Source organism: Silurus aristotelis (assembly GCF_946808225.1).
Source record: "Silurus aristotelis genome assembly, chromosome: 1".
In the NCBI taxonomy this organism is placed as follows: domain Eukaryota; kingdom Metazoa; phylum Chordata; class Actinopteri; order Siluriformes; family Siluridae; genus Silurus; species Silurus aristotelis.
This window is the reverse complement of record NC_139574.1, coordinates 30,999,386-31,021,579: the sequence shown is the minus strand read 5'-3', so window position 1 is coordinate 31,021,579 and position 22,194 is coordinate 30,999,386. Positions and strand designations below refer to the sequence as shown.

Sequence of the window (22,194 nt, the reverse complement as noted above, 5' to 3'; positions counted from 1 at the left end):
CAGAGATTATGTATATCAGTGTAGGAGGTATATGATGCTATTGAGAATCAGCATTGCTCTATGCTGTAACCTTTGAGGTTATGGAGCCAGCTTTAGAATGCATAAGACCTTTATTATAGTTTATATAGTTTATAGACACACTTCGCCTGCTTTTATTCCTCGATATGTACATTTAAATTATTTCATGCCACTTTTTGTTTGGAATCGCCCTTTTTTCAAGCGATCAGAAATATCGGAACATGTGAATGACAGATAGATTGTTTAAAACACCAAGAACCTCCACAGGGCAGGGATCAGGACATTAAGAGGCACGTGACCAGATTTAAATATAAAAAAAAATACAGAGATGAGCCACAAATGTTCAAAAGCCAAAATGAATTATACCAAAATAATGCAATGGCCAATTTTTGGTGAAAGAAAGGATCTGCTCATGATTTAGAAACATCAAGCACGGTGTCAAAGCTTGAACTTGCCTGGCAAGTAGCAGCAGAATGAATTCAGGACACAACACTTAATTCACAACACAACAATGAGGTTCATCAGGGAAAAGTGGAGAGTTTTAGACTGGTCAAGTCAATCACCAGACCTTAATGCAATTGAGCATGCATTCCACTTTCTAAAGAGGAGAAAGTCCAGACAACCCTTCCAAACAAACAGCTGAAGGAAGATGTGCTACAAGCCCAAATATGAATGCTACAGTTGCAGGCTTTGATGAAGCAAGTGTTATGCAACCAAACATCAAGTGTCGCATAACTAAGGCTTTTGCTCACCTACAAATTGGGTGGTTTGCTTCCAAAAGTGTCATTTTTTTATCAGCTAATATTCATCTTTTAATCTCAAATGTCTTCAGTTATCCAAAAAAATAAAAAAAAATCTGACCTATTTTGCTATTTAAATTATTTTGTAGGGAACTGGATATTTGAAAAATACATTAGTGTAGAAACTGGTTCATGATAGTAAAGGCACCTTTCTTTGCTTGGCAGAAAGAGACAGAAATGCTGAAGTTGCAGCTAATAAGTGAGATGAAGCTGGTAGCAGTACTGAAGGTGAGCTTTTAAAACATATTAGAGTGATGGTGCAAACATATGCACTCAGAATACTGTAATTACAAAAAAATGTTTTAAAATTTCAAGTTTAATCACCAGGCTAACAAGGAATAATCTAATGAACATGTTTATTCTTTTAATATGTTTAATTTGCTTATTAAGATTTTTAGCTCAGAGTACAACATACCAGTCTATGAAGATTAGAATTCACCAGAGTCAAACAAGTACATTTCCATGACAAACTATTAAACATTTTCCCAAAACCACATTCTAAGTCTAAACATAGGCTTTAAAATGTAAATATACTGTATTTTCCACTATGTCGTTGTCATCAGAACGATCTGTTTATCTAGAGTAACATCGCCTCAATTATAAAGGAATATGAAGTGACAGAAGCTGACTTTGAGCGAAAGAAAGACGAGGTGGTGAAAGAACACGAAGAGGCCTCAACTACCTTCGCTCAGCTGGAGACAGAGATGGTTAAACTGCGAGAAATACACACAGCCATATCTAAAGTAAGAGTTCCACCCAGCTAGAGTCCCCTTCCACTGCACCAGCGTCAGTGATGCTTTCTTGAAAACGCTTGGTAAAATTTTTACGTTTAAATTTTATTTTATTCTTCTTTCTTTTTTTTTTTTTTCTTTTTTTTTATCAATGAACATTTTATGAGCAAGTAAAAATTTTAAATAATGATATCATTCTTTTTTAGTCAATTTATTATTATTATTTTATAAGATTCATTTATATTTTTTTATTGGTTCTTCATTTTCTTCCTAGTTTTCTTCTTCTTCTTTTAATAACATTTTTTTTGTTGTTTTGTTTTTTTTGTATGAAAGTTAAATAATATCTATTTTCTAAGAGCCGTTCAAACATATATTTTAGTTGTACACAATACCAATAAAAAATTTTTTTAACCTTTTTTTGTTTCTGCTTCCTTGGGGGGTGGTGACCTGAAAAGGAAGTTGAGGACTTGAATAGGAAATTGAGTGATGTCCTGACTGCACACAAAACCCTGTCTGATGATCTTGAACAGCAAAAGCATGCCTGTCTCGACCGTCTACGTTCAGCTAAAGTATTTACAATGACAACTGCAGTGTTAACATACAGTTATTTTTGCAATCGTGCATGTTTAAAGGATATTTAACCAGGAAATATATGTCTGCAGGAAGCCCACGAAACAGTCTTGGTAAGATGTGAGCATGTTTCCAGAAGGTTAAAGGAACTCAGACTGAAGTGTGAAGAATACAGGAAAGAATCTGAAGAAATGGAGGATGCGCTTACTGCCATGCCGCAGATCCTAAAAGAACTACAGTAAGATACCACAGACACCACAGAAGAGTGTAATACTGTAAGAGTTAAAGACATACGGTATATAGAAGTATATTAACAAAGTAACCTGTAGTATTAGGTACGGTAATCCCCCGATAGTTTTGCTTTGCTAGGTAATGTGTGTGAGAATGATGAAACAGAGTTTGTGTAATGTGTGTGTGTGTGTGTGTGTGTGTGTGTGTGTGTGTGTGTGTGTGTGTGTGTGTGCGTGTGTGTGTGTGTGTGTGTGTGTGTGTGTGTGTGTGTGTGTGTGTGTGTGTGTGTGTTTTAGGAGTGAATCTGACAATATGGAGTATAAGCACAACCTAATCAGCACAGTGATGTCTAGCCTACAGAGTGACACAGTAGCCTGCAGAAACAGGACAGACCTTTCAAAGGAGGCTCACTCTTCCCTCCTTGTGCAACGACAGGCTGCAATGCAAGACCTGAAGGTCAGAGATGAAGAAAATGTAAAAAAGTAAAAGTCTAACCGAGAAGCTACTCCATCTTTATATTAACCAACCAGTGATACAGTTCAGTCCACTGATTTGAGAATTCACCAAAGATAAAGTTGGATTGAAGTAAAGTAAAAAGTGAACACATATTTCACATCCCTAGCCCTTTCCCCTTCAGTGAACTGCCTTTGGTATGAATGTTGTAGTTGAAAAAAATGGAAAGGCTTAGTGTTCATCTCCCCTAGCAATATAGAAAAGGGGTTAAAAATAGCAGTGGTGTACAGTAACAAAGCAAATGCAATTCATTCCTGTACTTAAGTTACTTGTTTGTGTATCTCTACTTTACTAAAGTATTTTCTTTTGGGGAGACTTTTGTAGATTAAACTTCTAGTGGATAAAAATGTAACTGGTAATGCGGGCAGCAAGCCACCAGTCAGCGTGGACCGCTTGTCTTGATTGCCGCTTTGGTGGTATTTATTTAGCACGAACATACAGTTCAGCATCAGTTCAACACAAAGCAGAAGATTTATGATTAATAAATGATGAAAGAAACTCCTGACTCTAACTTGGACAACACCTGTGGCCTTATTTGGGCTCATGATAATTTTAACAGTAACATTAGAGTCTTTTCACATAAATTAAATTGATTAAGCTAAAGTCTTACGACAAAAATGATAATAGGAACATTATAGCCGTAATAAGTCATATTATTTGCATACTACACTTTTTTACTCAAGTGAAAGTTTAAAGGGAACATTTTTACTTTTACTGGAGTAATATATGTGTATCTCTACTTTAACTCAAGCACATGGTCTGTTTACTTCATTCACCACTAAAAAATTGTAAATGCTATGGTTAGACCGTAATTCCTGTCACCCGTGAGTCCAGTTTCAGAGACATGGATAAAGTCAAGTTGTGGTACTTTACATATCTTTAACAATTAGTGACATTCACTGAATAGTTTGCTTTAGGTATGAATCAAGCACACGGGTAGCCTGCTAAACTGTGATAAGGAATATAATACCTTGCCTATATATATTTACACATTTTGATTTACAGTAAAAATCGGGACACGTTAATGGCACTAAATGTAGGAAATACACTATACAGTACAGTAATCCCCTGTTTATCATAGTGGTCACGTTCCATAACCGCCCGTGATAAACGGGCCCCACCCTATTTTATGTATACAGTACTGTACTGTATTAACATTTTACTTTATTTTATAATAAATAATTATAATTTTATTAATAATTTTCATTATTTCAACATAAAACTCCATTAAAACTATTCCCTATTCCCTATTTTTATTCTATCGTATCCACGAGAGATTGTGAAAATCAGCTAAACAAATTAGTTATGTGGCAAATGCGATAAACCACGGGCGTGAGATTCGAACCGCGATAAAGCGGGGGATTACTGTACATATACAGTATATAAATGCTATTATAGAAATCAGCTGATCCCCCAGCTGCAATCTTCCTTCATTAACTTATAGACATTTTGTAGTGTTAAGACTTATTTTAACATCAGATTTTGTCTTTCCTGATGTTTGGTGGATGTCGTAATTTGTTTACAAAATGGAATGTTCAAAATATGGAATATTTAATTGATAAAATACCACATAATCTTGGTCTACATTATGCTGTTTTGTGTAGGTATGTTCTCTAATGATCTTGTTCTCTGAGGTTCTTTCAGGAGTAGGTGTATTAATATTGAGATCATGTGACACTGTAATTGCACACAGGTCGATTCCGTTCAACTAATTACTTGACTAATTTAGGGTAATTACAGCATCTGTGAACAAGCACAGATTTCTATTTCCAATTCCATTTCAGTTTCAGGTTGTAACAAAACAAAAAGTCATTTGGAGTGAAGAAACTTATGCAATGAATTGTTGACCTGCACTACTACAATGCTAACAATAATGTTCGTATATTACATATTGTTTAGTTGTATGCATAGATTTATGTTTCTTAGGATTATATGATATAGTATAAAGTTTTAAGACATCCATATATAACATTCATGGATTTTCATTTTTATCGTTCCCGTTTTCTTTTTCATCCTAGATGTACTGTCATCCAGTGTCACAATGCTAATACATGTTTGTTCTAGTAATGCGACGCAGCCTCATATAATTTTCTGTAAGAAATAATATGTTATGTGTTGCATGAAAGCCATGAATTATCACTTCATTTTGCTTGGAAAAAGCCATTTATTGGGGAGTTGAAATTCAGGATTATGGCCCCAGTCAGAGCCTCGCGCCTGATGAGAGTCTCACATGGCTTATCTAATGTGAAATCGCCATGTGGTATATAGTTTCATTAAACGGTGATCAAGAATGCATTAGTTCAAAACAAGAAAAGGCAATGGAGCTTAATCCGCCATGCGCGCACGGGTGCAGCAAACTCCAAACAAGTTGTTGGTGCGAGACAGGCGCAGAATTAAAAGTCTTCCCTCATAGAGCCCGGGTCCCATTAGCTGGCTGCAGGGCAGTAGAGCAGAGCGCCTTTTCAGGTCTTGCGCGGAAAACAATAAAACAGCAGCAAACACACTCATTAAAGCTTGCGCTTTTACCAGTTAAAGAAAGGAAATGGTAAGGAGTACAGTTGCAGAGCTTTTCTGTGCATTTCTGTGAAGTGGTCACTGCTACGTTCCATGGGTGTGGAGAAACTTTACGTGATTAGATAACATTTTATCCTATCACTGTTGTGTTCTCGATTCTGACTAGTCAATTTATAGCGATTCCCATCCAGTGGCAATGTATTCTCATGCATAAAAAAAATTTGTTTAGTGTTTAGATTATAAGGAGCAAGTCTCCAGTTTCAGTGCTTTGTGAAAATCAGAGGTTTTTCCACCTCAGGAAAGTCTTAATTTTTGGACGTGGATGCTTCACAGCATTAAATCCAACAATAAATGGATAAAAAAATACTGTATTCAAAATTTTATAACTAATCAGTTGTAATTGCTAAATTATAAGACGAATGAAAGACATAACCACAACTCTGCTTTATCACATCCAGTCATTAATTATTTTTCTATTTTAAAGGACATACTTAGATCAGGAACGTCCTCTCTGTCATTTATTAAGTCTTAAAAATAACGATAAAGATGTTTCTTGAAAACTTCGAAGGTTTTGTTTGTGTATTTTTTTTTCCCCTCTGCATTTCTACTGTCATGTTCATTTGTACGAAACAAATTAATCTAAACAGACACCATATGGCAGTCATATAGAGCATCCATAAGGCAGGTATAAACAGCTAGTAGGGTGTTGAAGCCTAACATGTACTCTACCATGACTCCCATTCCAAATCAATTTGTTTTCCTCGTAGTCAGCTCCGATTGTTTGTTTGTTTATTTGATCAAGAGCGATTCTCGTCAAGGAGGAGAAAAAAGAGGACGCAAAGTGCCGACACCATCACTTTCTTACACTCAACAGAGCATAATTTGTTCCATTTACACTTTGCGGGGCATGTGAGACAGGCTTTGTCAGTGCCGCATGCAGTAATTAAGCTTTAAATCAATAGGCTGCATTTGTCATGTTTACGGCCAGTCCCTCTGCTGGCTTCCACTCATCAGTTAGTGCTGCACTGTTTTACTGCCCAAATGCACTCCATTATTTGTACAGGTACGACAGAGACGTGCTTGCGGCTCAGTCTTGCCTACAGCCATGAGAGCGGCATGGAGATGAGATGAGACAGGCAAATCAGCCATTTATTTATTGTAATTTGTTTACATGCTCCTCTAAGTGCCATCTGATTATTAGTGTTTGTGCATGTCGTAGCAAAGAGGTTTCACCGCAGCATTGCGTGTTGTGACATGCACATGCTTGTTAATGAGGAATTACATTTTTTTTCCCAGTAATGTTGAAAACAACAAATACATGTACGTTACCTGTTGTAGATGTGTCTCAGCAGTCTATAGTTTTTGGATAATGTAATATATATCTTTTGTTTTATTATAGCTTGTTATATAGATTTCTATCACACCTTATGAATACAAATGATATCACTAGATTGTAAATTGAATCATAAATGCTTTCGAATTAAGTTAATATTTGCACCTCTCAGTCTATTTTCAGAGACATGGTTCAAGTCTACTACTGGATTTCATTAATCTTGCATTTTCCTATTAGTGTCACTGTATTTACTGAATAATGTGCTTTAGGTGTGAATCTAAATTGTGGCATATAGAATATAGTCGCTTTTCTAGAAGTTCGGTTTTATTTCTGAACACTGATATCTTTACATTTATGACTATATCCCCTCACTTTCCTCACTTTTTTTTTTATTTTTTTTTTTACCACAATTGTTTGCGTTATCATGTTGAAAAATGTGAACCTTTAAAATGACAGCTTTATTTCTGACACTGGAGACTCCTTCCATAAATGGTATATAAACAACTCCTCACAGAAATCATTCATGCAATCTTTTTCTATAGTAATTAACATTCCGTTACTTTAAACTAGTCTTTTACCTGTTTATATAGAGCATCTGCAGTACAGGTCCTTCTGCAAGCAGTTACTAGAGAAACGCTAACGCATTAGAACAAGCACTGAAATATAAAATTGTAATTTACAGCTTTAGAACACTTAATGATCAATCAGAATCCAGAACTCAACAACACTGTGGTAGATAAATGCCTTTCGGTTTGGATCACAGTAGTTTTTTTTTTATCCTATGTGTTAACGCCACTGATGTTTCTCTTCCTGACTGCGCAGACTAATTTGAGGAAAGCTCTAAAAGAGAACTCAGAGTTGGCGCAGGAATACAGGGAGCTGCAGAAATCCACGATGGTTGCCAAGCGAGAAGCTGCGTTCACGTTGAGTGAGAAAAACAGAGCCGAGGCCTCTTTACACAATCGCACACAGGTAATATAAATAGTCCACCGCACTCTCTCTCTCTTTCTGACACATATGCACCAACGCAGGGAGGTGATGGCAGCAAACGCTTAAGTGATGGCTGGTTAATTGTAAAATGTACATGCAGAGGGCATCACAACATCACATAATAGCATCACAGTAGCCATTAGAGCTTGTGCAACATCGACCAACATGGTCACTGCAATAAACCTTAATGACATACAATACGTTTATAATGAATCTATAGAATAAGAGCATCTTATAATATCCATATTATTCCTCCACCGGCAATACACAGTGCCGTAGCCGCAAAAAAATCATCTAGTCCCAGAAGACTAATACTTTTACAACTCCTCATCTAACTACATGAATGTTATCAAGTGAGAAATGCATGCAAAAGGCAAATCCTGTGGACGGGATTCTCCACGCTCGTGATCAAAGCCTGATTTTCTTCCACGCAGTATTCAGCCTTTCACAGTTTGTTGTTTATTTTCAAACTAAAGATTTTCCGAGACATTTTCTTTCTATTTTTTTTCTTTTTGGCTGAAGCACAAAGAAGCTTCACCTAGAGTTACACGTAGGATGAGGTACGCTGTATGAAGATGTGTCGATCTCGCATTAAGTCTGATGTCTTTAAAGGACACGCTCTTTCCACTGTGTTGAATTACTTGTTCTGATTGGTTACAAGGTGTCGGAACAGAAAACTGATGAGAAACTGAACAGCTATTCCTTACGCTATGTAAGTACGGCACATAATTGTCGAATTCATAACGAAAGCATCCTGCGAAGATTCTGACGTACTTTCTTGTATCGATATTCATGCCTTTACATCTTGTGAGTGTTGTGCCGAGACTAGTGTACACATTTTAACATTCATTCTGTTCCACGAGGAATAAACCCCATTTTTTCCCCCCTTCTTCAGCAGTTGATGGCTGAGGTAATTCTCGTTAGTTCTTTCATGCTTCGAGGAACACATTGCCAAGCAATGATAAGCTTAAAGGAAGAGAGAAGAGATGGGGCGAAGCAAACCACAACATCCTTTAGAATTGAAAACCTTTTTTTTTATTTTTTTACAGGAAAACTATTCTAAAAAGAGAAAAGCAAGCAGCATGTTTTCTGTCTCTCCCTCTCTCTCTCTCTCTCTCTCTCTCTCTCTCTCTCTCTCTCTCTCTCTCTCAAGCACACACACGCAATCTCTCTTCATTTTATTGTCTTCTTCCAGTGGACTCGGAATAATTTCTAATTGCGGCAGGGGGTTCATGACTCTTTGTGTATGTGTAAAATATGTCTTGAGGGGATTGGTATAAAGTTAAAGTGGGTGAAGTCGAAATATTTTACTCATCAGCTTTGCAGTCACAGAGTTTGCCTCAGCTAGAACAAAACTGCTGAAGCATTTAGAGAAAATTAACCCCCCATCCTGGCAGCCAGATGTGACTGGATTCCACTCAGTGCACATGAGTGGGCAGGGGGAGCAGGAGACTGTGAAATTCCTGTCAGGCCCGTGTACTGCAGAATGGGCTATTGACTGCTTTCTCTATTTCCCTCCATCATTCTTCTTGAACACTGCCATTAATTTCCTCTCTTGCCTTACCATTTCTCTCTCTCTTTCTCTCTCTCTCTCTCTCTCTCTCTCTCTCTCTCTCTCTCTCTCTCTCTCTCCCCCCCCCCTCTTTCTTTCCTCCCCAGCTTTCATTGTTGCAGAGGAGGATGCACAAAGCCATGCTGAAATACTTCAAACACCGCAGCATCTACAGCCAAGCAGAGCTGGCCCACTTCCAGGCCCTCTCCAACCAGAACAAGCAGAAAATGAAAGCCCTCCAGGTATGGGCGGTTTAACACACAGATACACACACACACACACACACACACACACACACACACACACACACACACACACACACACACACACACATACATACATACATATACACACCCATATACACACACACGTGTATATATATATATATATATATATATATATATATATATATATATATATATATATATATATATATATATATATATATATATATAGTTAAAGCTATGTGAATTCATGAATACAGAACAGCAGCACTTAGCCAGGATGAATTATCTCTGATTTGGCGTAAGAGATCGTGCCTGTGCCATAGGCTAATGTTTAAAGTGATCTGAAGGATTATCAACCATAATAATAATGTGAAGTGTTACAGCTGAAAACAGACACCAGCCTCTGTCCTCTCTCGTTAAGACTAAAATAAAATGAAGCCGGCACTGGAGACTCCTTCAATCAATATTAAACAAACTAGCAGCCTACTCCCAGAAAACGTCAGAGTTTATACATATGTGAAGTGTCAAGATACCATATTAGAATGAGCAGATTCATTTGCACTAGCGTGAGATCACCTGTTATAGATGATTAATCAACACCAATCAGCATTCGACAGTGCATTGGTGTCATACTGTTTATGTCTTAATATTACACAGATCTCAGAAATGTTCAACATTAATATAATCCAAATGCTAAGAACATATAGGAAGTGGAATAAAGGTTTTTCCACAGACTAATGGTGAAAACGTGGATGCGATTCGGGCACTGTAATGAGGTGAGCCCTGGTGTGTTTGCGGCTCAGTCAAGGGAGGCGAGCTTAGGAAGCCGGCCTGGGGAATGGAGCATGAAGGCGAGGAGTTCTTAGGGCTTCTCCAAGTGTGAAGGACAAAGGAGCAGCCTTACTCAACTCTGTCGCAGCTTAGCATAGATCTCCTCCCCCTGCCCAAGTCCATAACCACATGCACACACACATACACCCTGCTGATTTAGTTAATGCTGCAATAACTACAGCGGAAAGCAGACCCGCATATAATACTGGTCAAAGGCCAGAGTGTTCAATGACTCACCTTTGTGATTTTCACTTGGTACGTTAAATCGCAAGTAAGCCCAAAATGCAGTACCCTCCTGCAATTTATTAACAGAACAGCCATAACCCACTAACCATGCTTGACGCAATGCTTATTTAGAGTAATAATTCATAACTCCTATATTATTCTGTAGCAGGCCTCACTCTCTATTCAAGCCCTGCATACTTATAATATAGTATTAGGCCTTAGTAGGCTTAAGGCTCTACATTTTGCTTGAACAGGACATGCCCATAAGTGATTACAAGCAAAAACTCTGGGTTATAGCAGGTCCCAGATCAGCTATCATACTTACATCAGCAAAGTATTTTTTTTTTTAGAGATATGACAATTAACATTGCATCTCTACAGTCAATGTATGCCAATGTTTTAGCTTAGTACCATGACTCAGCAAATCATAGGTTAGCATATTGCAACCCATAGCATAGCGGAGATACGTAGCTGACAAGAGTGTTTTATTCCTCTATTACTATATTCCGAAAGTTTAAATTGTAATTCACTGTATAAAAACTTTGTGACTATTTATAGTAAATTTCAATGTTGTGAACACCAGCAAGGAGAGTTAGTTAGTTCCTGATCACGTATGCTACAGCCACTATAAACAGTAGTTTGCTCTTGAAGTTATTCAGACAAGGAAAACGTAGCTTCTCATGTAACTGAGAAAGCTGTTACCATAAAAATGATAATGTACTAGAATAATCGCATCGCATTCATACTTGAGAATACAATGGCAGAATAAAATCTGTAGATATTATTAGAGATTATATATATATATATATATATATATATATATATATATATATATATATATATATACATTTCATTAAAGAATGCTTTGAAGGAAGATAATTTTTCTACATTGGCTAAGTATTTGTTGATTTGTCACCATGAATTTCTCGCCATGTGCAGCGTTTTGCAAACTTTCCATCTTGAGTACCTGTAACAAGGTGGAGTTTGTGTAACAGATGCCTTCAGCAGACTATATTAGCTTTCTCCTGCAGTATTTCAACACTTCAATCAACACCAGTTTTATTTAAGCAGCCGGATTCTTCATCGGGCTGCACAGGCACAAGACACCCACACGCCCACTGGAGAGGAACGCCCAATCACGAAAAGTAGCGCCACTGATTTGTCACTGTGTCTTCCTGAGGCACAAATGACTGCCTCCGACTAGCTCAACTAGAGTGGAGGGATGTAGTGCGGAGAAGTGTGTGTGGGGGGGTGAGGGTAGGAGGGTGAAAGAGGAGAAAGAAAGAGAGGGATGGGAGAGCATGAGGCTGTCATCTCGCAAACGCTCCTGCCAAATCAGGGCACTGCGTTCAGGGTTATGCAAGTTTACACCAGGGAAAGCATAATTGACAATTGCTAACAACAGAGAACAGGGTGGAGAGTTGTGAATGGCCGGTAATAATTGGAGCGGATGCCCGCTGCGCTGCTCTCGGGGGATCGTAATCCAAGATCTTGTTTCTGATATAATTGTTAGTCAGAGAATTTCTGCATGGCTAGTCCAGCTCAGATTCCCAAGCTGGTTGACAGTGCAAGGCAGTTTAATAGAAAATCTGGTCACTGAGGGGTTTTTTTTGGAGCAGATGTGCACTGAACCCACATGCACAGTTCACCAGGAGTTTCACATGGCATCTCATCCTCTTGTCTGTTAATCTGATATTGTGTTTCGGCTGAGTTCGAGCAGCATTTCGCATCAGCATCACAGCCCCTTGTTTGCGTGTGTGTGTTTTTTTTATTACATCATTTCTCTTGCTTATTTGCCTGCCTGTTTAACCAGGAGGACTTGTCCAGAGCAATCCAGCGCATCTCGGCCTTCCTGATGGACGCCAGGCACGACGCCATGCCAGGCAAACAGAGGCGCATGGACCTCGATGGACTTAACAGGCCGATGCCTACGGTGCAGATAGCAGAGTAATTGGACGCTCACCTTTGTGCCAGACAACTCACTTATAACCCTCTTCAAGCGTGCTTCACTCTCTCCACCCTCTCTGCTCCTCACAGCCCAATCCATAACAATGAAACAGGTGACTTTCATGCTGCTGTCAGGAATGATCTAATTTTAGCTGGGTGAATGATTGCAATTGGCTTTGCCTCATCAGATAATTAATCTATGTCACCATTAATTGGAAAAGAGAATAATTACAGGGCTGTGTTGACAGAAATTCTACGCTTCTCCACATTCCCGGATCTAATTACACCTACTAAAATCTTCCTGACCTTATCCCTTGGTTAGTATACCTGCGTAGTCTTAACCAGCGCATGGCCGAAGTATACGCTTCCACCCTTACCCTGGATCTCTCGCACTCTCTCACTCTCTTCTGCTCTCTCGCTCTCTTACTCTTTTTTTTTAGTTGTTTATTCCCTCTTTTCTTCCCCCGTCTTCCCGTCCTGCAGAACTGTCTCTCTCAATCACTTTTCAATATTCAATCTTAATTTTGTGGAAGTTTAGCATTTTCAATGAGCTGGAGATGAATGATTAATGAATAAATTTAAATGCTTCATTTTGTCCATGGATCATTAGTCAAGTCCTTTGTGGGAAGGACCTGCAAAAAAAAAAAAAAAAAAAAAAAGAAAAGAGAGCATGAGAGAGAGAGAAAGAGAGGGAAAATTATTGAGACATTAGCCTGAAGCGATCCAGGGGTAAATAGTATGCACAGAAGGATGTTGTGTGAGCACTACCCACTGGCGTTCCTCAGAACCCCATGAAAACACTGGCGTTCCTATTTTCTCTCATCACATGACTAATGTGCACCAGTGACAAATTCATTTGGGCCGTTTCATTTCTGCGGTTAACTCCGTATATGCGTGTGTGGAAAATAGCGTGCGTTATTAGAAACAGATTCATGAATTTTCGATGCTTCAGATGTTTTTCTTCTAAAATATATAAAAAAAAATAAAAAAAAAAGTTTAGTAATTTAACAGGATTTGTGATTGCATTTAATTATATAAAGAATAAAACCCTCAGCATCGTGCTGATATAGGAAGTGAATCAACAATGGCATCATGCGAGGTGAAGAGTAGGTACTGTTACTACCCTGGAGTTGATTATTTTCCAGTTACAGCATGTCCTGAAGAATTATATTCTTGTTATGCGACATCAATTTCTTAAAAATCTGCATTTTTCTTTAATACATAAATACATAATTTGTATATGTCTATAGTTTATACAGCAGAGACTCCTTCCACATGCATGCTGTTATAGACCTTGTTATTATTTGTAGTATTTTAGTGTAGTATACAATGAAACTCATATAAACCAATCAGAGGCGAGAACTCAACCTCGCAGTTTCATCGCTTATGCAATTGCTGGGTGGACTTACAGAACTCCTGACAGCCGAATATGAAGAAAAAGAATAGCTTTATTTGTCAAATATACATTACAGCACAGTGAAATTCTTTCTTTGCATATCTCAGCTTGCTTGAAACCTGGGGCCAGAGCGCAGGGTCAGCCATGATATAGTGTCCCTTGAGCACATAGGATTAAGGGCCTTGCTCAAGGGCCCAAGACTGGCAGCTTGGCAATACCCCAACGCCCAACCTTCCGATCATTAACGCAGCACCTTAACAACTGCGCTACCACTTCCCCCCTTCATATATATATCATAGACTGCTAGAACACGTTCATCCGAATTCCATCTAATGCAAGGCTCTCAGAAATCTCACTCCAGAGAGTCGTTAATGAAACAATCACACCATAGTGTCGGCTACTGATGCGTCATCTCAGGATGCGTCAACGTTCATTATATTTGCTCTTTAGCTTCTCTGTACAGTGTCTCTGTTTTTGTGCAATGAGAGCTGGTGTTCCCTCTTTTTTTTTTGCATGCTCTGGATGCCATGGTCATGTTTTGAAGGATGACGTGTCTCTTTGCTATCTCTTCCAGTTTGGGTGGCCATATTTTAAATTAGCACACTTCCCAAACACATTTATCTGTGCCCTCTATCCTGCTAATCAATCCTTCGAAATAAATGGCACCAAACCTGGAACACCATAGTGTCATTAATTTCGTCTGGAAACGCACATCAGATCCATCCATCGCCGTTCCGCATTGCTTAGACGTTCACAGATACACGGTTATGCACATGCACGCGCTTTGCGAAATACACAACCCAATTTTTCTTTTGTATTTGCCTACCATTTTAGATATAGTGTGGGTCAATGGGGTTATGTAAGGTTCATAGGTACAATGGTCTGGAGCGTTTCGTATTCACGTTAATATCCACCCCTCCCTTTTTTTTCCCCATAAAATTGTATGCAGACTAAATGCCTCCTATATCTGTAATATTATCATTTCAAACAGGAATATGTTTTTTTTTTTCCGAATACAGTTAGCAGACTGACACCAGAAGTCAGAAGTAATGGCCTTTTTTAAGAGATATCATATTTAGCTAATACCTTTGTGCCTTTGTGGATTAATGCCACTGTTTACACCTGTGAATTTGATATTGATACAGTGACTCGAGCAGTATGAATGATGCTGATGAGTTTGTGTATTCATTTAAGTGTGTGTATGGGGGAGGGGGGTCGGTATGGGGAGAAAAAAAAATGTCTGGAAAGAAAAGACAAAAAAAAAAAAAAAAAAAAAGAGAGAAGTGGCAAACAAATTCATCAGGAAAATAATGTATGTTCCTTTTTTCCTCCACACTTGCCTGCTCTCCCACACATTCATCTTAACAGAATAATAATTTGTGAAAGTCTCTGACATTTGTGGCTAGCTAGCATGGTAATAAACCCGTGGCTCGGAACGTTTTTTACTTAATTAGAGTCAATCAATCCAAACTTTTGCTCACTTACCGGTGTGAAACAGCGATATAATGAGCAGAAATCAGCACGGTGATTGGAAATACAAATTACAGCTGTTTAAAGGAAACCACACACTCTACTACGTGGCCAGCGATGCAGAAGCCTGCTGGGGACATCTTGAAGGGTTTGGTGCCAAATCGACGGCTACAGTAGCTCAGGGAGAAGGTGTGAGCAAGCGAGAGAAAGAGAGAGAGAGAGAGAGAGAGAGAGAGAGAGAGAGAGAGAGAGAGAGAGAATACAGCAGAGGCTAATTCATTATGAATACTCTACAAAACGAAAATTTTTTCAATTTATCCCAGTGAAAAAAAAAGTTAACAAAATTTCAAAAAGTGTATAACAATCATGATCGTAACTATTACAGCTAGTGCTTGTTTTGGAAGCTAATCGGGGACTAGGTAGTATGCTGAAGTGGTCACTCTATCCACACTGAAGTTTATTACTTTTCAATAACATCATGTCCTGAAGTGTTTCCATCCTCCTATCATCCTTTGGCAACAATTTTGTTCTATTCAGTTCATTGCAAAATACAATAGCGTAAAACAGCACTTTCCTGTGTTGGAAAACTAAAAACTGAAAACCAAAATGTTGGGTTAGGGTTAGATACCTTCGATACATGGTATAATCAATGCAGTGCTTATTTTTCCAAACATGAGCCGGTTACTATAGAAATGATAACGAATTAGAAACCGTGCATTAATATAAACCGTGCTGCTGTTACAGAAAATGAATCATTACCTTCTGACCAATCAGATTTGAGAATCCACAGTGCAGAATTATACAGTAAGGCCCAGGATTTGTTCATGTCTGGGTGTTTTTGTAACAAGTTAAGTGAAAGAGCATTTAAATTTCTGAGCAAAGGTTGATTTCGGAAGTTTCTAAAGTGCACAAGGCGAGCTTGGCAGCCACAGCTTGACGTTGTGTTGCAGTTATTATTGTCAGCCTATTCAAGGGAGCACAGATAATGTAAAATTCTCTGCTTGGTCCCCGTTTGTTTCACTGCTGACTGGAGGGAGTAATTGGGTGGTGCTGACCATATTATTATCCATTTTCAAATGGGTTACAGCAGTGTCGGAACAAAGGAAGGGAAATGAAATTAGAAGCTTAATATCAACGAATGTTGCTTTTTGCACCAAAAGGATGTGCAAAGCAGAGGGATCGAATATGTCATACATGTTTGTACGTAAAAATATGGAAATAAACTAAACCAAAAAAATCACGTGTAAAAACAAAAATCTTTTATTAAAACAAAAAAATCTAATTATGGAAAATAAATGGCCCGTGTAAAATATTTCATGAAAATAATCGCGTCGGAATCACAGTGAAAATAAATAGGGGTTAAATAAATCTGCTCAAATTAATCATTTGTAGAAAAAAACTCTTAAATAAAAAACTGTGTCAAATAATCACTAGGTTCTTGGGAAACAGAATAGTTTCTTTTCGGCTTCTCCCGTTAGGGGTCGCCACAGCGGATCCTCCGCACGTTTGATTTGGCACATGTTTTACGCTGGATGCCCTTCCTAACGCAACCCTCCCCAATTTATCCGGGCTTGGGACCGGCACTAAGAGTGGCTGGGGATGGTTCCCTGACCGGGAATCGAACCCGGGTCGCATCGGTGGGAGCGCTGCATCTTGGGAAACAGAATAACAAAAAAAAATCACGTGGGAAAAAAAAAATGGGTGGGGGGGGTATAAAGGTGGATTACAGGTCATTCTTGTAAAATGTATATAGAAAAATATATGATTTGTACAGGTAAGTCAAACAAATGAATTATGGCAATAATTATATAAATCAATCTTTTCGTGTAAAAGATTCCTCATATTACTTTAGAGTGAAAGTCACATAAACATTCATACTTGTGGTTGGCTACCATAAATGGAAACCAACTAAACAAAAAAAAAAATTATTTGTAAAATAAATTAAGAAATATATAAAATGAGAATGTAAGTCATATAAAAATCAATCAAGAGAAATTTTTGTGACTAAAACTTAAAGTATAAATGTTTATGTGACTTTCACTCTAAAGTAATATGAGGAATCATATCACATCAACTAAGTCAACTTAGATGTGGCCATATAACTGTTTGTTTTTTAGTCATTTCAGGAAACGCTGTCCTACCTGTAAACTCTTTGTTTGTGTGGCGTGTCCCTGTGAGGAACGTTTGGGTTTGGGTGCTGCTTTAACTAATAAAATCTCCCAGCTCTCCTCAGAAATAAGCATCAGCTCTGCTCCAGTGGCTTTACCTTCCCCAGGTGATCGCGCCACTGAGCCCACAGCCGCTCCATCGCACACGGCTCTACTGCTGCTGCTGCCAACCCTGAGGGTGGCTACCCGTTAGCAGCACACACACACACACACACACTAAAATGCCTGCTTGCACGTACGCACTCAGGTACACAGAAAGACACACAGAGAAATGCTATTGTCCCTAGAGTGTCCCGTCATGTCTCTGCCCTAGCTGCCCAGATGCTCTCTTGGGGACACTTCTTCTCTTACTCTTCCCTATCTCACACACACACACACACACACACACACACACACACACACACACACACACACACACACATACACACACATACACACACACACCCTCTGTCTCTCTCTCTTCTCTCTGCTGTGTTTTCTTTGTCATGAGTGATCATCTGCAGGTCTCCAAGCGCCCGGGCCCACCTGGTCGAGAACTCGCCCATTAGAAGCCCATATGTGAGATAGAAGCAGCACATCCACATTTCCACACCAATGCAACACTCCTGTGGGACAACACACACACACACATTTTTCGTATCTTGTGAGGGCCTATTAATGCAGCTAATGAATGCTTTGCTACACCTACTGTACCTCTAACCTTGGCCCTAACCTCAGAAACCAATAGGAAGCCTTTTGTCTCTCCTGTTTTTTGGTTTTTTTTTTTGTTTTTGTTTTTTTTTGTGTAAAATAAATAAATAAATAAATAAATAAATAAATAAATAAATAAATAAATAAATAAATAAATAAATAAAAGAGTGAAAATAAAAAAAGCAAGTTTCCCTATATAAACAAGTCAATTGTCCCTATGAAGTCAGAATTCAGATATTCATATCTTTGTGAGGGCATGTGGTTCCCATTCAGATTATAAAAACATTTCCTTACCTCCATACACACACACACACACACACACACACACACACACACACACACACACACACACACACACACACACACATGTGCACACAGAGTATTAAAACTAATTTGACTTATTATTATGTTGTTGAGTCAATCATATGGAAAAAAAGTAAATTTCCATTTGCTATCGCATTTCATTTCCATGTGTATGAATAGCATAAAGAACAGAAAGAATATAAAACAAAATGAATCATGTTTAACACATACAGTATACTGTGTTATGGAAATGTTTAGTTTTGTGAGATCAGGACATATGATAAGATCAGAATGACAGTGGTGCCAATATTTATGGCTTAAATAGCATTTAACTATGTTTGGTGTTGAGAGAAAACACTTTTTTGCTTTCATTGTTATAGATCAGAACAAACACAAATAAAATTGACCAAGAATAGGGGGAATAACTAAAGAGAAAAGAATGCAGGATGTGAAAGATACTTTACTTATAGACTTTATGTAGGTGAACTTTGACAAGTGGGATTCACTTTAGACTTCTGAGCCAATATAAAAACAAAGTGGAAAATCTGCAGATCTCACACTTGTCTTGCTTTTTTATTAAATTGTAGTTTAAAGTTTTTAAATCCAGGTTTTTATGGTAAAAAACTGCAGTAAAATAGTTGTTTTTGTTTTTCTTTTGTTATTGTAGGGTTTATTGTTTTTTATTTGTAAAAAATTCAGTTTTATTTTTATTTGTTTATGGTTAAATATACAATGATTTTGTGTGATTATGATTAGAATTAGAATTCTGTTTTTGTAGTAAATGATTCTGGGTTTTTAAAGAAAAAAGCTTTAGAATTTTATTGGTTTGGTTACTTTAGAGGTCATTCTGAGGTTTTCATGGTGAGGCTCGGGTTTATCTGTGATAAAGTTCTGGGGATTTTGGGGTAAATGTTTTTTTTTTTTTTTTTATAAAATTCTGTTTTTTAATTGGCAAAATTTGATTTTGTTTGTGGTGAAATAAGTTTTCTTTGTGTTAAATTTCAAAAGTTTTGTGTAAAATGTTTTGTGTTTTGTGGTTTTAGTGGTAAAATGAAGTCTTCTTTCTGTTCAATTCTGTTAAATGTTTGTTTTTTTTGTTTTTCTTACTGGGATTTTCTTGTTAGCAATGTTGGCACATCTGAAATGATTACCAATATTTCTACACCTCACATTCATCTCCATCTCTGCCGTAACAGACAAGAATCTATAAATGTTCAGGGTATTTTTAATTCGATGTGAATGGCCTTCTATGTAGAGTCATTATTACTGATATGCTGCTGCGCAAAGGGCAATATAGAATCAAGCACACAGATCATTTGCACGGATAAAACATGGCTTTGTGAAGGAGGGACTGTGGGAGCATTATTATAACAATCCTAACATACTCCAAAACACACTGTGAAAAATCAACACTATTAAAGCTCAGGCTATTCTACATAACTCAAATGTCTAAAGGTTTTAACACATGATTTAAAAAAACGTGCCATCTTCTTACACAAAGCTACCTTCTGAACATTGTCACTGCACCACATTTAGTTAGCAAAAATATTTTTTACAAACAAGATGATATCGCAGCACTCCGTGATATTAATATGATCTGTTCCCTGATCTGTAAAGCACCTGGTTATCTTGCTTGGCGCCGATAAGAAAAAGTGCTGCGGATTTCCAGTTTGTGAGCACATTTGGGCTGAATCTTTCACACGTCACAAATTGCAGATGGGAAGCGGTGATCTTGAACAGCCGATCACCCCAGCGTGACCATCTGACACCTTCCATTTAGGAAAATAATACTTTCTATCTTAGCATACTCTCCCCACTGCAGCCAACCAAAGGAAATATGCTTGGAGGAGTTTCAGCTACTAACTTTCACTCCTTCTACGCTCTCTCTCTCTTTCTCTTTCTCTCTCTTTCTGCTTTTCCAGGATTTCATTTTTGTCCTGTATTAAACTATAGGTGTTGGTTTCTTAAAGGTTTTCGATATACGGAGATAATCTGTATTTAAACTAGCTACATTTACTCTATATCAACATAATAATTAAATAAATAAAAACAAAATTAAATGACATTTCAGGCATGCAGTTACAAATCATAGGATGTAATGTTATATATCATATTATATTTGATATAAATATATATTAATAATTGTATTCAATATAAAGATTTAGACTCCTCCAAACAACCCAAATGACTACAACAGAGGGAAGAGACAATCCATACGACATCAACAGTCTCATGCTCTCAGTTACAGCTCCCACCAGTTGGTATGGCATGCACTGAGGGGTTTTGTTGCTTTTATACCACAGCAGATTCATTGTAAAAACCATTAAATTTTGACTTGTTGAAGAACAACGTGCCTTTATTATATACATTTATAGTTACATTTATCCGTTAAAGCAACTTCCTATATTTTAATGACTTTCTGATCCAAAGCACCGACATTGGAGACTCCATTCCAACTGTGAAATATCTTTTTTGTTATCATACATTGTGCTAATATCTCACAGGTCTTTCCATTGCATACACCAATTTTTGCATACACCCCCCAAGAAAACAATGTGTCGTTTACACCTTAAAAAAAAAAACATTATAGTAAAATTGATAGTAAAAAGTTGAGTATACCACAGCGTTGTTGAATTCTCTATTCTGATTCTCATGGCTGATCCGCAACATTAACCGTTTTGCTTTTTCATACAGTAAAGGGAAAAGAAAACGTGTTTGAGGCGTGTCATCTTCAGGACAGAAGAGTTTACTTTATTTATTTATTTATTTACTTATTTATTTATTTTGGTAACATGACAAGTTTGGAGTTTTAGCCTTGATAGTGTCCTTTATTAAAGAGAGGTTGGTTGTTTGAAAAAACATTAAATTCCATTGTTTAGTGCTGCAGATTACATCTACTGTATAGCATTAAACAGATGCCCTTATCCAGAGGGACATTCTGTTATATAATTTTTGCAACTAAGCAGTTAAAGGTTAGTGGCCTTGCTCAAGGGAAGCAAGGTGGTGTTGAGATTTGAGCTCATGACCTTCTGATTAGAAATCCAACATCTTAACCACTTAGCTACCAGATTACAAAGAATAAAACCCATTGTGTTACAGAAAAATAATCCACTTTGCACAAGTACAAATATCTTTAGATTTCATAAAGCCTGTTTTTAGACACTTTTCCATGTTTCATGCTTTAAATGATGATTTTTTGCTGTCTTGTAGAAAGAACTGATTAAAATTATTCAATAGAACAGATTATTTCAAGCTTGAAATGAGTTCAAATGTCTAGAAATAATCGTATAGTTGGTTTATTGTGATCTTATAATAGGAAATATTAAATACAAATGAAAGGTATCAAGATATAGATGTTTCCTTTTTGGCAACAGTGATACTGCTGTTGATTATTTTCTATTAAGAGCATAACACATTGTTTAATTTCTCACATATCTGATGTAAATTAGCCGATACAACGCTTTTGATTAGGAATCGTTGTGGGGACATGTATTGTGCACGCAGGTGTACATGTTTATTGATGATGATCACACCGCTCGCTCGGGCTGGAGTGCAAATACTCAACTCCAAATCCTCCACTCATGAGGATTACATGTGTAACGCCAGCCATAAATAAGAGTTGGGTTTTTAACTGAGGGGAAGAGAGAGTTGTAAATGTTCTCAGTGATTTGCAGTCTCTAAGGGT

General features: G+C 37.6%; 1 protein-coding gene across 2 annotated transcripts in view; it reads left to right on the top strand.

The window, feature by feature from the left end:
• Positions 1-18,289, top strand: part of ccdc178 (coiled-coil domain containing 178) — a 32,672-nt gene extending 14,383 nt beyond the window's left edge. Inside the window, exons 13-21 of one of the 2 annotated variants that reach the window (XM_083521436.1) lie at positions 984-1,046; positions 1,400-1,561; positions 2,005-2,118; positions 2,212-2,357; positions 2,647-2,806; positions 7,533-7,682; positions 9,360-9,494; positions 12,349-12,468; positions 17,475-18,289. In XM_083521436.1, coding sequence (XP_083377562.1) covers positions 984-1,046; positions 1,400-1,561; positions 2,005-2,118; positions 2,212-2,357; positions 2,647-2,806; positions 7,533-7,682; positions 9,360-9,494; positions 12,349-12,468; positions 17,475-17,495 — 1,071 coding nt within the window. In that variant the 3' untranslated portion in view covers positions 17,496-18,289. Of the gene's footprint in view, positions 1-983; positions 1,047-1,399; positions 1,562-2,004; positions 2,119-2,211; positions 2,358-2,646; positions 2,807-7,532; positions 7,683-9,359; positions 9,495-10,212; positions 10,866-12,348; positions 12,469-17,474 lie in introns of those variants that run through there. The other variant, XM_083521437.1, reaches the window with a different exon arrangement.
• The last annotated feature ends 3,905 nt before the right edge of the window (positions 18,290-22,194 follow it).